General features: G+C 44.8%; 1 protein-coding gene across 1 annotated transcript in view; it reads right to left on the bottom strand.

Moving 5' to 3' along the window:
* Nucleotides 1-15,717, bottom strand: part of LOC147615165 (DNA-binding protein) — an 81,811-nt gene extending 66,094 nt beyond the window's left edge. Inside the window, exon 1 of the mRNA XM_086779179.1 lies at nt 15,418-15,717. Coding sequence (XP_086635305.1) covers nt 15,418-15,561 — 144 coding nt within the window. The 5' untranslated portion in view covers nt 15,562-15,717. The remainder of the gene's footprint in view (nt 1-15,417) is intronic.
* Between the last annotated feature and the right edge of the window lie 344 nt (nt 15,718-16,061).

Consider the following 16,061-nt stretch of genomic DNA (forward strand, 5'->3'; position numbering starts at 1 on the left):
AATTCACTTACTTATTAAGAGAAAATTCGAGTTTTCTCTTCATGAAGATTTTTGGAGGCTAAAAACTCTGTTTTTCCACCATTTCTCTCCATTTCCAAGCTCTCCATAGCCATACCCAATTTGCTAGGGTGTTTTCCAAGCTTCCAAGAGTGTTTCCAAGTGCTAATCACTCTACTTGCTATTGGTAAGCTTTTATGCTTAAATATGGGAGCAAGTAGCAGGAGGGAGGAACCGGATTACAAGATCACATACCCTGTGTAGTGTTCTCTTGTCCTACGTGCTCTCTTGCAGATTATTGCTACCATGTGTTAGTGGAACGATAGAGAGCAGATGGTAGGGAACATGGGCACTTGAGAGGGTAGTGTGGGTTGCAAGTCTACATCGACAATCACTTGTTTGCAATACTGTATTCATATGCATTGGTATGGAAATCTGGTCAGAAATGCCCATGACACCATGTACTTGATTCTCCCAAGATCAATATACTTTATTTGAGGGAGGGGTCGGCCGTTCCGGCTCATAGTGTGTCTCTTGTCAATTCAGCAATTTATTTCTTGTATTTGAGCAAGTGTCCATCAAATCTTAGTGTATTTGAGTGTATTGATTAGCATTGTGTTCAACCAAGTTACAGTATCAGAGCATACGGTTCTCTTTCACTTCTATCGTGAGAGACGATCACCGTGAACACTAGCTATCTCTACACTTAGAACATTATGGACAGCCATACAATGAATGTTGGAGATGCTAATACAAGAGGCAGGGACAATGAAATGCATGCCTCCAATGCTTTACAGGACGAGCAAGCTCATGTGGTGCACAATAGGGAACATGAATATATGGGACAGCGGTCCCGTAGCAAAGAGAAGATGCAGGAAGAAGAGTCCATAGTCTTGAGGGCTAAACTTACTCGTATGCAGGCTCTTCTCCATGCACAACAAGAAGAACTGAATCTCTACCACCGCAAGAATCCATTGGTACATGACCGTTTGAAGGCCAAGAAAGCTGAATCTTATATGGATCATGCAATGGCAATGATTGCTCAAGAGTTGCACATGCAACCGAGGGATGCAACACGTGCATACTTGGCTTGTACCGAGGATGCCTAAGTAGAAAAGGCAACCATCCCACATGTCTTGGAATCCCCACAAGTGCCCGAACAAGAACTTATGTCTAAGAGGATGAATCTCCATGCTATGGGAGAGGAACAATCAGTGACTTCACGCCATGCAGGAATACCTTATGTAGCCCATGAAGGATACAATGTTTATGGCAGTGGTCAAAATGTATGTCAAATGCCATTGCCGGCTGAAAATGTGCATGCACAACACATGCATCATGGGCTGCAATTTTCTGTTGGTGCAAGTATTCCGCGTATCTCTCATGCCACTCATGCCTTCGAGTGTGCTCGTGAAAGAGAAGTTATGGCTGAAAATGTATCAATGCATGTTGAGGGGCTAGCCATGCCTCATGCTTACAGGGCACATGTATCTATGCCTTATGCATCACCTTTTCGTCCAAAAATGATGCCAGTCACAGGGACTGTCCCAATGGACAAACATGGGGGAAAACATGTTGAGATGCACACACATGCATCAAAGTCTCGTGACTTCAAAGCCGGAGACAAATCTGTGAAGTTTGACACATACCATGGGGAATATGATGCATCAAAGGCACTTGCTTTTATTGCCCAGTTTAATATTGCTTTCAGTGATGAGGATTTCACTCAGAAATCCATGATCCGGCATGTAAGCATGTTCATGAAAGGCACTACTGCCCATTGGTGGCTCACGGAGAAGCTCTCACCGAATCCTGTTAGATCATGGAAAGAGTTCAAGGAGAGGTTCTATGCTCAATTCTTGCCTCCCAATGCATTGAATGAGATAACAATGAAGTGGGATTGGGTAAAGCAAAATGAGGGGGAATCGGTAAATGCATATGTACAAAAGTTTTGGAAAGTGCTTTTGGAGGTGTCTCCATTTATGCATGTCACCGAGGCGGAAAGGAAGAGAAGGTTTCAATCGGGATTGCAACCCGTATACAAAGCGGGACTACAAATGTATCCTGGTCATACCTTACACCAATTAATCGCAGCCGCCACCGCTATCGAGCAATTGGAACTCAAATTGAGTCGATCCAATAAGGCTAAATAAACCCTCATTTCAAGGCAAAGAGAGGGCTGTCCAAAACCTGCAAAATGATGGACAGCCACCTAAAAAGGACCAAAACCAAGATAAAAATGATCCAAAGGCTCAAAATAACACTACCAAGAAGCGTCCCTTCAAACTGAGAGACTATGGTCTCACTCCGGAACAGAAAAAAGCAATATATGAGTGAGGGGAAATGCTTTACTTGTGGTAGCACCGAGCATATTGCAAAGGCATGCCCAAACAAGAAGAAGCGTGATAATGCAAATGCATCAAAGCCTAATGTGCATATGGTTCCGGATGTGCAAGGTAACACTTCACATGATAGCAAAGATAGGATTGTATGTAAAGCTTGGGGACAGCTCAAAGATCAGCCCGCTTTGTTCATGTTTGATGATTGTGCATCTGAAAATTTCATATCCACTCAAATGGCAGCTGCTTTGGGTATTGAAGTGGAGGACATGGATCCTCAAATTGAAGCAGGAGCTGCCTTTGTTGGTAGAGAAGTACAGGTCATGCCTATTTTTGGCAAGTTGTGCATACACATTCAAGGCTATGTGGATCATGAGGATTTTCTTGTGGCGCCTTTGAATGGCTGTGATGTATTGCTTGGAAAGCCTTAGCATACACGTATTGATCCGTGCAAGGCTTACAAGACCAACAAGATCACCTTCATGCATAAAGGCCGAGAACATGTAATTGATGCTGGTGAAGAGGGTGATACCATTCCCCTTGTATCTCATGTACAAATTAAGAAAGTAATGAAAAAGAGAATTTTTGCGTACTTGATTTTTGTACGAGATCATGTTGAGGAAAATAATGTACATGTAAACACTCTTAGTAATGATAGGCTGAAATTTTTGTAAGAGCACAATGATTGTTTTGCTGATGAGTTACCAAATGAGTTACCACTTGTACGATCGGAAGATCATCGCATTGATCTTGTGCTGGGTAGCTCACCACCTAATAGGCCAGGCTATCGTGTAAGTGCATCCCAAAAAGAGAAGATCATGAAGCAAGTGAATGAGCTTCTTGAGAAGGGTTTGGTTCAGCCAAGCTCTTCCCTATATTGTTCACCCGTCCTGTTGGTTCAAAAGAAGGATGGATCCTTTCGTATGTCTGTGGATTATAGAGCTTTGAATAAGCTTACCATCAAGAATCGGTTTCCGATTCCACGCATAGACGACATCCTTGACAAGTTGGATGGATCGGCATGCTTTAGCCGAATTGATCTCAAGAGTGGGTATCATCAAGTGCGTGTAGTGTCTAAAGATGTACACAAAACTGCTTTCAGGACAGCATTTGGCCTTTATGAGTATCTTGTTATGCCTTTTGGTCTTACAAATGCCCCGGCTACATTCAATAGAATGATGGATCGCATATTCCGTGGGTACAGGAAATTTACAAGTGTCTTCTTTGATGACATCCTAGTCTTCTGGAAGACCGAAGAAGAGCATAAAGCTCATTTGGCTATTGTTTTTGAAGAGCTCCGTAAGCATAAACTCTTCGTAAATGCAAAGAAGAGTGAGTTCTTCTTGTCAGAGATACATTATCTTGGGCATATTGTGTCCAAAGATGGGGTGCGGATGGATCCTGCAAAGATTGATGCAATTCGGAATTGGCCCGAATTGAGTTCGGTGCATGAGATCCGTAGTTTTCTTGGATTATGCTCTTACTACCGCACGTTCATTCGGCACTTTGCATGGATTGCTTCTTTTTTACATGATTTCACAAAGAAGAAGGCCGTGTTCAAATGGACTAATGTAGAGACAGATGCATTCCTCAAATTGAAAGATGCGCCTTTTTGTGTGGAATGTGATGCATTTGGAAATTGCATAAGAGCTGTCCTTAATCAAGAGGGACATGCCGTGGCTTATGAGAGTCATAGATTACATGATGCAGAGCTATCTCTTGGCATTTATGAGAAAGAGCTCTTGGCTGTAATTCATGCACTTACTATATGGAAACATTACCTTCTTGGGGCTGATTTCACTGTGAAGACAGATTTCCTCTCTATGTTTCATTTTCAGATCTTGCACACCCCGGGAAAGAAGAACGTAGTGGCCAATGCATTGTCACGAAAGCCATATGTAGCAGCTATCTCGGTTGCCTCTCATGGGGACTTGTCTACCATGCGTGATTTGTATCATACGGATGCTGATTTTGCCACTATTTGGGCTAATTTGATGGCTGGTCGTGCACATGCCTCATATGTGATCAAAGAGGGTTATCTCATGAAAGATAATTGCCTATGTGTGGTGTCTAACATGAGGCAAGAGGTTTTGGATGAGTGCCATGCTCCTCCATATGCTGGTCATAGAGGCATAATGCCTACTACGCACATGATTGAGCGGTATTTCTTTTGGCCAGGTATGCGGAAGGACATAGAGGCACATGTACGTGCATGTATCACCTGTCAAAAAGTCAAATTTGATAGGCAAAAGGCACCAAGTTTGCTTCAGCCATTGCCTATTCCCACGCAGCCATGGGAAAGTATTACAATGGATTTCATTATGGACTTGCCACGTACCCAACAGGGTAATGATGCAATTTGGACAATTGTGGACAGGTTTAGCAAGCAAGCTCAGGTCAAAAAGACCATCAAAGCTAAGCATATGGTTAAAATATATCTTGCACAAGTGTTCAAACATCATGGAATGCCGAAGTCCATTGTGGGAGATAGAGATCCTAGGACTACAAGCCTCTTTTGGCGGGCCTTATTTGATAATATGGGCACCAAATTGGACTTCTCATCAGCTTATCACCCTCAAATGGATGGGCAAAGTGAGGCTGCAAATTCAGCCGTGTTGGATCTCTTGAAATGTTATGTGGCGGATCAAAAGTCTTCTTCGGAGAAGTACTTACCGCTTGTGGAATTTGCATACAACAACACGGTGCATGCATCTACGGGAAAGACCCCGTTTGAGATTGTTTATGGTAAGGTGGTTTTGCCACCCATCCTTCGCACAAAGAATGAGATATTTGCAGCTGATGAGTATGTAAGAGACTTGGATATTGCTTTTACTCAAGTGCGGACAGCCATTGCAAGGTCACAAGACAAGCATAAAAAGGTTGCCGACAAGCATAGAAGGCAATTGGATGTTAAAGAGAATGATTGGGTATTGCTGAAATTTGAGAAAGCAAGACTTGCAAAGAGGCCTGGCAAAGAGGGTGCATATCCTAAGCTTGCAACCACGTACTATGGGCCTTTTTGAGTGATCGAGAAGATCAATGAAGTGGCTTTCAGATTGGCATTACCTAGTCATTGGCACATACACAATGCTTTTCATGTGAGTCTCCTTCGCAAGTACGTAGGGCCAGAGCCCAGTGAAATGGTCATTGAGGATCCACCAGAAGTGGATGAGCTTGAGGAGATCTTGCACCCAGAGCAGATTGTGTATCACAAGGAACACAAGCTTGCTGCAGGCAAAATTGTGAGGCGTTACCTTGTGAAGTTTAGAAACTATCTTCCCATTGATACTAAATGGGTAGATGAAGAGTTCTTCAAAGATTGCCCGCATGTGCTTCAGACATATTTGTATGCTTTTCAGTTGCAGACAATTGTTTAGAAGCCGAGGGGGATGTCACCATTTGGCCACCCAATTGGTCCACCCGTGCTTTCTTATCATATATGTACATTGGACTGGTGTCCATGACAGTTGTTCATGCCGGGGATTGATGCCACTCATGTGATACTGTAGACTTGGCTTTCCGTTGGGATGCCCGGAAATGCTTGGTGGATTGGTGTTCCATTGGGTCTAGTACCTCGTGTACTTGCCTGGAGCACGTCTATTTTAGTATAGTCTCATGAACGGGGATTGTCCATACCAATGCTGCATTACATAGCATCTTTATGTGCTTGCTTGCAATTGAAATTGCATGCTGTTTTCATGCTTGCTTGACCAATGTGTAGTTCCGAGTAAGGGGACGCCCGCCCGTGAACCGTGCGGCATGTGAACACGTTGTGTGGCATGTGAACAGGTGGTAAGTATTAACCAATCTAGGCTCAAATAGCCCTTAGGACTTAGCCAATATTTATAAGTGAGGGCGTTCCCACTTCATTAAAGTTTGGGTACCCAAAAGATACTTATAAATTATGACCGCTTCCAAGTTCACACTCACTAAAGTCCTGTGCAGGACCTGATCCTCCCCTTTTACTCATAAATGGACATCTCCCCATGTCCCTTCACCTGATTGGACCCCAATTCACTTACTTATTAAGAGAAAATTCGTGTTTTCTCTTCATGAAGATTTTTGGAGGCTAAAAACTCTGTTTTTCCACCATTTCCAAGCTCTCCATAGCCATATCCAACTTGCTAGGGTGTTTTCCAAGCTTCCAAGAGTGTTTCCAAGTACTAATCACTCTCCTATTCACTCCCAATGACTAAAATTCAGCAAAACAACTCTCATTTTTGCTGTAATTTCTAGTCTTTTTGCTGAAAACCCTAATTTCGGCCTTCCTTTCTCAAGTTGAACCATAGGGGAAGCTTTCCCAAGGTTCCCTTCATCCTCTTGAAGACTTTTGTCGCGAAGAAAGGCGACAAATCAAAGATCTCAACACTCCAAGGACTTCCATCGCGAAGACTTCCGCTGTCATCGACTCTACTTGCTATTGGTAAGCTTTTATGCTTAAATATGGGAGCAAGTAGCAGGAGAGGGAGGAACCGGATTACAAGATCATGGTAGGGAACATGGGCACTTGAGAGGGTAGTGTGGGTTGCAAGTCTATATCGACAACCACTTGTTTGCAATACTGTATTCATATGCATTGGTATGGAAATCTGGTCAGAAATGCCCATGACACTATGTACTTGATTCTCCCAAGATCAATATACTTTATTTGAGAGAGGAGTCGGTCGTTCCGGCTCACTGTGTGTCTCTTGTCAATTCAGCAATTTATTTCTTGTATTTGAGCAAGTGTCCATCAAATCTTAGTGTATTTAAGTGTATTGATTAGCATTGTGTTCAACCAAGTTAAAGCATTGGTACATATATATATGTGTGTGTGTGTGGGGGGGGGGGGGGGGGGGTAGCCAAATCATCATATTGATCTGTTTTCCTCAGTGTTGGACTTCACAAAGCGTTTCACTGTAGGTGAACTGCTAGCCAAGAGTGTGTAGTAGGTGACAGGGCTATGATTTGGCATCTTCATTCTTAGCCACATCTTGTACTTGAATTTCAATTGTATTATTTTTTTCTTGTACATAATACGTTTAGGAATCTTTTGTGTGTTGTATATGTGATTCCGCCACACTCTACTTTCTATCTCTAGAAAACCCTAGCACACAGGCACAAGTGTTCTACACATGTTCATGTGCCACCTGTCACCTGAGGAAGTGAAGCTACAACTGACAGGAGAGCTGCACTGAGCTATAAATGATGAAAATATTACTCAGATTGCTGAGGGGATAGCTACTGCCGCTGCTGCTGCTATTGAGAGGATGAGGACTGGGAGAGCATATGATCATGATGGTTTGGTAGCAGAGCACTTTATTCATGCCAGAGATATGCTTGCAGAGCTTATTGCTATGATGTTTAACCGAGCCATGTGTGAGGGTTTTCCTGCGACTTGGAATATGTCCACGATTGTGCCTATCTTCAAGTCAGGGGATCCCATGCTTCTTGGGAATTATCGTACCATCATGATTGGTCACACATTGGCTAGATTATATGCATCTATTCTTGAGCAGGAGTTGAGTAGATGGGCAGAGAGAGAGGGCATACGTGCATCAGGGCAGGCAGGGTTCAGGAGAGGTTTCTCCACTCTTGACCATATCTTGACACTCAGAGCTATTATTGAGAAGCGCAGATTATATGGCAGGAGGATTAATTGTTGCTTTGTGGATTTCCGCAAAGCTTTTGACACAGTACCGAGAGCCAGACTCATGCACAGACTACAGGAGATGGGAGTGCCCACAGAGCTGATTTGGGGAATCATGGCTTTATATAGGACAGTTGTGGGGCAGGTACGTACTATTCAGGGTATATCTGAGATGGTTCACTCCACTATTGGGGTGAAACAGGGCTGCCCCCTTTCTCCCACCTTATTTGGGATGTACGTGGATGAGGTTTCAGACTATGTAGAGCGGGAGGGTGACAGAGGAGCACAACTAGCCGGGACATGGATTCCGCTGTTATTGTATGCTGATGATATTGTGCTGATCTCAGATTCTCCAGAGGGGATGCAGCGTCATTTGGATGCATTGCACACGTTTGCACAGGACAGTGGATTGTCTGTTAACCTTGGTAAAACCAAGGTGATGGTGTTTAACACCACAGCACAGTGGGTTAGAAGGTCAGTACCCACCTTTACATATGGTTAGGAGACAGTGGAGTATACAGATGCATATACTTACCTTGGTGTGGTTTTCAGTGGCCCACTATTTTCCTTGAGGAGAGCAGCGGAGACCAGATTGACCAGAGTTTATGCAGCATTGGGGAGACTAGAGAGGATGTGTTCGCAGGTTCAATTTCACGAACCTCGAACAAAGCTCTGGCTCTTTGACACTTTGGTCACTTCAGCCATGCTATATGGAGTGGAGATATGGGGACCCTCAGTGGATCACCACAGCCGAGCTGGTAGCACTGATGGACGGAGACATATGGAGAGGCCCTTGGTTTCTATGATTTCCCAGATGATTAGGGCCAAGGCCTCCGTACCACATGATATTATCCGTGCAGAGATGGCTGCCCCCCATTGGTAGTAGAGGCACTCACTCGATCACTCTCCTTTATACATAGCAGTTGGGCTCTCCCTAGAGACAGATATGCTCGCTTAGCCCTGGAGTCTTCACGACAGTTGGCATCACAGGGAGACGGATCATGTTGGTATGCACAGATGACAACTTGGTTCCAGTTGCATGGCTTTAGTATGGACAGGCTACCTCCATTTCAGTACTCCCTGGATGCACCCTCCCTCTCTCTCACACGGGCAGAGATTACCAGACTTATCAGGCAGGACTTGATTCAGCTGGACACTAGGAGGACATGGATACAGCCGACACAGGAGCTTGGTACGAAGATGGCTTTCTATAGAGATCATCTTCTCCAGCTCACGCAGGATGGGTTTGTGATTAGACCCAGCTACATGGATACTCATCTTTCTCATGGGGTACAGTGTGCTATTGGTCAGATGCGCACATCCTCACACCAGCTAGAGATTGAGACTGGTAGATTCAGAGGAGTACCAGCCGAGGCCAGGATTTGTCAGCTGTGCCAGATGGAGCCAGAGACAGAGTTACATTACATATGTCACTGTCCAGTATATTATGAGATACGAGGCCGTTTTCACTGCCTGTTTAGAGAGGGTTTCGGACCACTTTCTAGAGTCATGAGATACAAGGATCAGAGATGCCTCGGATTATACTTGCTGGAGCTTCGTAGACATAGAGAGGGTCTCTTGAGAGGGAGGGGATCAGAGAGGGAGAGACACCTACAGAGGCAGATTACAGACTTCTTTCGACCAGAGACTGAGCAGTCAGGCCAACAGGCATTGCAGCTAGCCCCAGAGTATAGCCGCACTAGAGGTACACTGATTGATCGGGCTATAGAGCTGGGGCGGTCCAGGCGCCCCAAGATGAGAGGCCCATCTCGACACCGGCGGAGACTACAATAGAGGATCAGGACCATACTAGCATGGCATGGGAGACGTCCAGTCAGAGTACTCACCATGGAGGACATTGAGGATATCCGCCTTCGACCGATGAGAGACATCTTTGGATAGTGATGTGTATGATGCTTACCTTTGTTGCTGGAGTTTTCCTCCCAGATGTTGTCCATTAGGAGCTCCTAGTACCGTACTTTTCCTCATAGTTGTTTCAGTTTCAGTTAGTTGTTTAGTTGTTTTTAGCTTTTCTTACACAGACATTGTATCAGATCCACCAATTGTTGTAACCTTTTTGGTCTCATAGGTCATTTTGGCCTTCTGAAGACGTTAATATATCATTTCATTTCATTTCATTTCTCAGCAAGAGATCAGGTCTGCAGATCTGGTGATGATGGCAGGAGCTTACTGTGCGCAACAACCAAGTTCATGTGCCACCTCTGGAAGCGAAGCTAGAGCTGATGGTAGCTGCCTTGGGCTGTAAATGATCGAAAATATTGCTCAGATTGCTGAGGGGATAGCTACAAGCTGCTCTCTCTCTCTCTCTCTTATGTGTACTTGGGAGTCACCTTTTCTGGATCTTTCTTTACAATGTCATGACCACAGCGGCTTAGGCTCGACTGACGAGAGGGTATGCGGATTTGGTTTGATTGGAGTGACAGTGCACTGTGCTTCCAGGTTCACTTTTACGAGCCTAGCACTGAGGGGTTGCTTTTTGACACTTGTGATACCTGTTGTGATGTATGGCCCATGGGGCCTCCTTTTGTGGACCAGACCTCAGGAAGGATGACAACAGGAGGATAGAGAAATTGCAAGTCATGATGTTTGCAGGGGATGATTCAGGATAAGCCTTCAATGCCCCACTCCATTATTCTTGCAGAGTTTGGAGCACCCCCCTAGGTAGTTGATGCCCTCTTCCAGAACTTTCATGGGTTTGGAATGCCAGGGTTACTAAGTGGTTCCTCTCATGAGGCACATGGGCTTCATATAGATCCCCTACTCCCATTCCACTACAGTTTGGATGCACCACTATTACCTCTCACCTGCCAAGGTTACTAAGTGGTTCCTCTCACAAGCCACATGGATCCCCTACCCCTATTCCACTACAGTTTGGATGCACCACTATTACCTCGGATATTAACCGACTTATCCGAGCCAACCTCTTCAGACTGGAGACCTGTGTTGCATGGCTGGATCCCCTGCACCTTCCTAGGAAGATGCAGTTTTACCGGCATCACTTTATGAGGTTTACAGAGGATGGCTTCATTCAGAAGCCTGGCTGTCTTTATAGACGCATGTCACATGCCATGAGGATTGCGATCGGCCAGATCAGAGTCTCATCACATTGCCTGAGGTTGGAGACTGGGAGAGTAGAGGGCACTAGGAGCACTATCTTTTCAGATGCCCAGTGTACTAAGAGATATGAGGGAGGTTCATTGCCTCTTTAGCGAAGGATTTGAGCCACTGTATCGGGTCATTGATTTCCCATCCCACCGATGCCTGGGACTTTACTTGGTTGAGTTGTGCCACCACAAAGATCAGCTATACAGAGCGACACCGGCAAACCCAGATACCTCACAGCCCACCATCACAAGTTTCTTTCATTCGACCCAGAATGGAGGCCCTCACCGAGACAACCACGAAATAGCCCTGACCCAGATGCCCCTACTTGATGGACTAGGCAACCCACACTGAGAGCACATATGCCACCCCCGCCTAGAAGATGTCTCCCTAGATAGAGCGATTCAGGTGCAGCAAGCTAGACGGTCAAGACCCACTAGCATGAGGAGACGCTCCACCCAACAGATTCAGATTCGAGACATCCTCCAAAGATACAGGAGTGCCCCTCAGCATCCCTCAACAGGCAATAGATGTGGAGAGTCTCTATATAGTCATAGATGTCCAGGACCCACTTGAATCCCCTCAGATTGTATCATTGTAGCATTGTACCACCAGCACTTACAGGGCTGTTGTTTCTTCTCTCATCTCTAGTTGGGTTTTTTTGCCGTGTTTTTTTTCCATGATTTTGTCACTACATGGACGCATTGTAACACTTTTGGTCTCATTGACTGTTAGATCTTTAGTAGTTAATAGAATACTCCACCGCTGTCACACCACCTTCCCACGTACCGTGACAGAAGGGGACCTCTTGGCCATACTCAGTAACCCCATGCTCAACATACTTGAGAGAGAGGTGTACCCTCTACTGGACGATGATGTGCCCCACATGCTTCTTATTCTCATGTACTCCATGATGAGAGTCTCTTGTATTAGTGATTATACCCCATGTACTTCCCCATGATGATCATTGTATCAGCCTTTACTTTCAAAGAACTATGTTATTTGTATTTGTTTTTGATGATGAGACATACCATGGATAGCGTTGTATCACTTTGGTCTCATAGCCCCATTGAGTCTTTGGGAGACGTTCAATATACTTCATTCCACTGCCTCTTCCGAGAGGGATTCGGACCACTCACACGGGTGATACAGTTTGAGGATCAGAGGTGCTTGGGCATGTACTTAACGGAGCTCAGTTGACACACGGATGTAGTGCTGAGGCAGCATGCTGAAAGACAGCCCCAGCTCCGACAAGACACCTCACAAAGAGCCATCACAGATTTCTTTGTGGTACACATCCACATCAGAATCCACTACCCACAACAATTCCTCTACTACAACATCATAGCCCACCACCCGTAACCACGCTCCAGCTCCATGCCCCAGAGGAGTTTATAGCGAGAGAGCTCGATCCATTCTTCTGTGATCGAGCCAGACGTCCCCGACCCAAAGCATCAGGTCCCTCCACCACACGGACACCACACGGACACATTCGTGAAGTTCTCCGCCGACAAGCCACGCTCCCATCACAGAGGCTTCCTCCATCAGATCAGTTCTGGCAGAGGCGGGTATCGTCATTAGTAGATCACAGCATATCTCACTCTACACAAGATCATATGTTGATCACATGTACTGTCATATGTTTTCATTTGACTTTTTTTTTCAATTTTCCATGGCTCAGTATATCCATGGTACCATTGTATTACTTTTGGTCTCATAGGCCCTTGGGGTCTTCTGTAGACGTTAATATAACACTCTCTCTCTCTCTCTCTCTCTCTCTCTCTCATAGACGAGTCCTAAAGGCGCAGGCCTACTCCATCCTACGTGCCAGACACCCCCAACCCAACGCACCAAGGATCTCCACCACACAAGTATAGATCCATGAGATGCTCCGACGACATGACATGCCCTCACCATAGCCACATCTGCCATCAAGATGCTTAGAGTCATGTTTCATCTTTTAGTTTTCACGTTCTTTCTTTAGTTTTTCGATGGCACTATATACTGATGGTATCATTGTAGTATTCATGGTCTCGTAGGCCCTTCGGGTCTTTCGTAGAAGTTAATAGTCTTTCTTCATTTCTTTCTTTCTCACGGCAAGAGATCAACTGTCTCATTCAGCTAAAGCGGACATGGGTGTCCCCAACACTTACCATGAAACCTCAGTTTACAAAGATCATTTCTTGAGACTTTCGCTCACCACGAAACCTCAATTTTATAGATAGCATTTTTAATAGACTTTCTGAAGATGGGTCCATTACGGGCCAAGGGTACTTATAGACATGCGGATAGCAATTGGCCAAAGGGCATCCCATGAGTGCAAGTATATGCAAAGTCGCACCACTTGTGAGGTGGAGGACAAGGAGTACTACTTTTTTAGATGCACCCTACTACGAGATCCAAGGGAGATTTCATACTCTCTTCCGGGACTAATTCGGCCCCCTCTCACACAGGTCATGCAATATGAGGACCAAAGCTTCACCATCATAGAAGAGGTCATGTTGAGGTAGCACTCAAGAGACCAAGGAAGTGAGGAGCCTCCCAAACCTCCATCACAGATTTCTTTGCTTCACAAGCTTCGACTATAGTGGCCTGACAAGAGCAACAGCAAGACTAGCCAAGCCCACGACCATCTATATGGACAAGTGATCTTCTGGGCCCTGGCCCCATGTACATGGGTTGTCACTAGCTTCTAATAGCCAAGCGTCTCACATGTAAAAGGCCTTGTCCCTCCGCCATCCAGTAGCTGTAGATCCAAGATATTCTTCGACAACATGGCGATCTCCCATGCAAAGGGAGATGCTATGGCAGCTTTGTGTTCTATTCTAAAGAAGGATGGTATCACTGTTTGTACGACCACACACTGTCATCACGTAGCATCACATGAGTACTTTAGCTTATGCGAATAGTGTCATACAATTTTTTATTTTCCATGGTTCAGTATTCATCATGGATACATTGTACTACCTTTTGGTCAAATAGACCCTCGGGGTCTTTTACACACTCTGAGAGGGTGGGTGGGATAAGGGGGTTTACCCTACACCACAAATACCAAAAAGAACCCAAATAATGGCTTTTCCCAAACCCAAACTTGTTCCACCCCTATCCAAGCAATCAATACACACCGGTCCCAAGTGAGGTGTGTCACACCTCCGCTGCTACACGTTTCCTAGATATCTCAAGGTGATCTTCCATGGTGCTAGTCTAGCTTTCGCATGACCGCTGAGTAAGTGTCGTCCATGCAAGGTAAGGAGTGTTTGTGTGGGCAGTCGTATCCACAACTTAGACAGTGAGCACACTTGTTGGTAACTCTCTATGTTTGTAAATCTCATGTTAGAAAAGGTAGTCAATAACCCTACACAAGGGGCTGAATCCTTCCCTGAATAAGCAATTGAAACGCCCTCGGATCTCACAGTATACTCTCAATCTCCACCTCCTACTTTGCATTTCCAGAGCTCCCATGCTCCTGTGCTCAACTCTATCTCACAGCCTGTCTCCACATGCAACCAGCATAATGAGACGCATGTCACAAGTGAATTCCTAGGTATTAGGGCATCTACATGAAACCCCGTCAGAAAGTGGGCTTTGTAAAAGTTCATCCTAGATGAGAGTGATCATTGAACCCACAAATATAGAGCTCCCCAAGTTCATCTCTGATCACCCTGTTTTGCTCCTGCCTGGTCAAAGTACCTGCCTCTATTCCTCTGTATTGAAAAGGTGGCAAAGTGTTTAAGGAAAGCCCACGCCCTTTCATCCATTGTGCAATGCATGCATACCAGCAGTCTACCACTCCTTGAGAGTCTCACTCGAATTATCTGGTGCAGACCATAGTGTGCCATTGCAATTCCATACAACCATTGATATTGCCAATTTGATCTCTTGAGCTGCGTGTCGTTTGGGGGTCTCTATTCTGAAACTTAACAAGCAAGGGAGGGAGAAGGTCATGGGTGGGGAGAGAGAGAGAGAGAGCTCATCGAACTTAACAAGTGGGAATGTGCAATCTTGACTTCATAAGAGGCTACAAACCATACCCTTTTCCATGCATACCACAGGCCATCTGTACTCCTGTTACCCAAGATCAATATAAGGTTTATGTTTAAAGAAATGGAACTTAGTGGATGCATCTTCTCCACATCTTGACATCACAAAAAAATTGCATCAATTCAAATAATAATTACTTAACTTACATGCATACATGAAAGCATACATACGTTTATGTATATCAGTATGCAGAAATACATGTACGGATATTTAAAGAATGGTTTTCCCAGTGGAGCTTGAAATCTTTTTGATGTTTTCACTATTCTAAACAAATGTTGGAATAAGTACCTTCTCAAGATCAATGAGAGGTAGCATTGTGCTAACGAAACGCTCGAGGGTGATGGGAGCACTGGGGGCCGAGGAGGAAGAGGAAGAAGAATCAGACCCGCGCTTTTCCTTTGAAGAGCATCGCTTCTCCTTCGAAGACGCCATAGCTATGAAATACACTTCAAAGCACGCGTATTCTTCTGAGGCTGGCAGTGTAGCACTCTCTCATAGGCAGGCAACACAGTAGATATGATGTCTAGATATAGGTATTTACATGGTCAAGTGAAGGACATCTGCATGTGTGTGCGTGTGTGTTTTTTTTTTGCAAAATAAATAAGGTTCTTTCCACCCTTTAGAGTGGTGGAGCAATATATATGTTATGTACTATGTAGTTCTAGCATAAACTGTGTGTGTGTGTGTGTGTTTTTTCATGTTCATTACTAAAAAAAAGTGCGTGTTTTCATGTTCTATAGCAAAGAATGTTCATTTGTATAGATAAGGTCTTTCCACCCTTAGAGTGGTGGAGCTAAAACCGGCTTATGGACACACTAGATATGGTGGACAGAGAAAAACAAATGATGGTGGATTGTCAAGATTGCAAGGTAATGACTTATGGGCGGTGCATATCTAGGTCTTTCTTGTTGGGAGGCCCATATAGTTGATGG

This window comes from Cibotium barometz, chromosome 40, assembly GCF_041138505.1.
Source record: "Cibotium barometz isolate CiBa-2024 chromosome 40, ASM4113850v1, whole genome shotgun sequence".
Classification (NCBI taxonomy): Eukaryota; Viridiplantae; Streptophyta; class Polypodiopsida; order Cyatheales; family Cibotiaceae; genus Cibotium; species Cibotium barometz.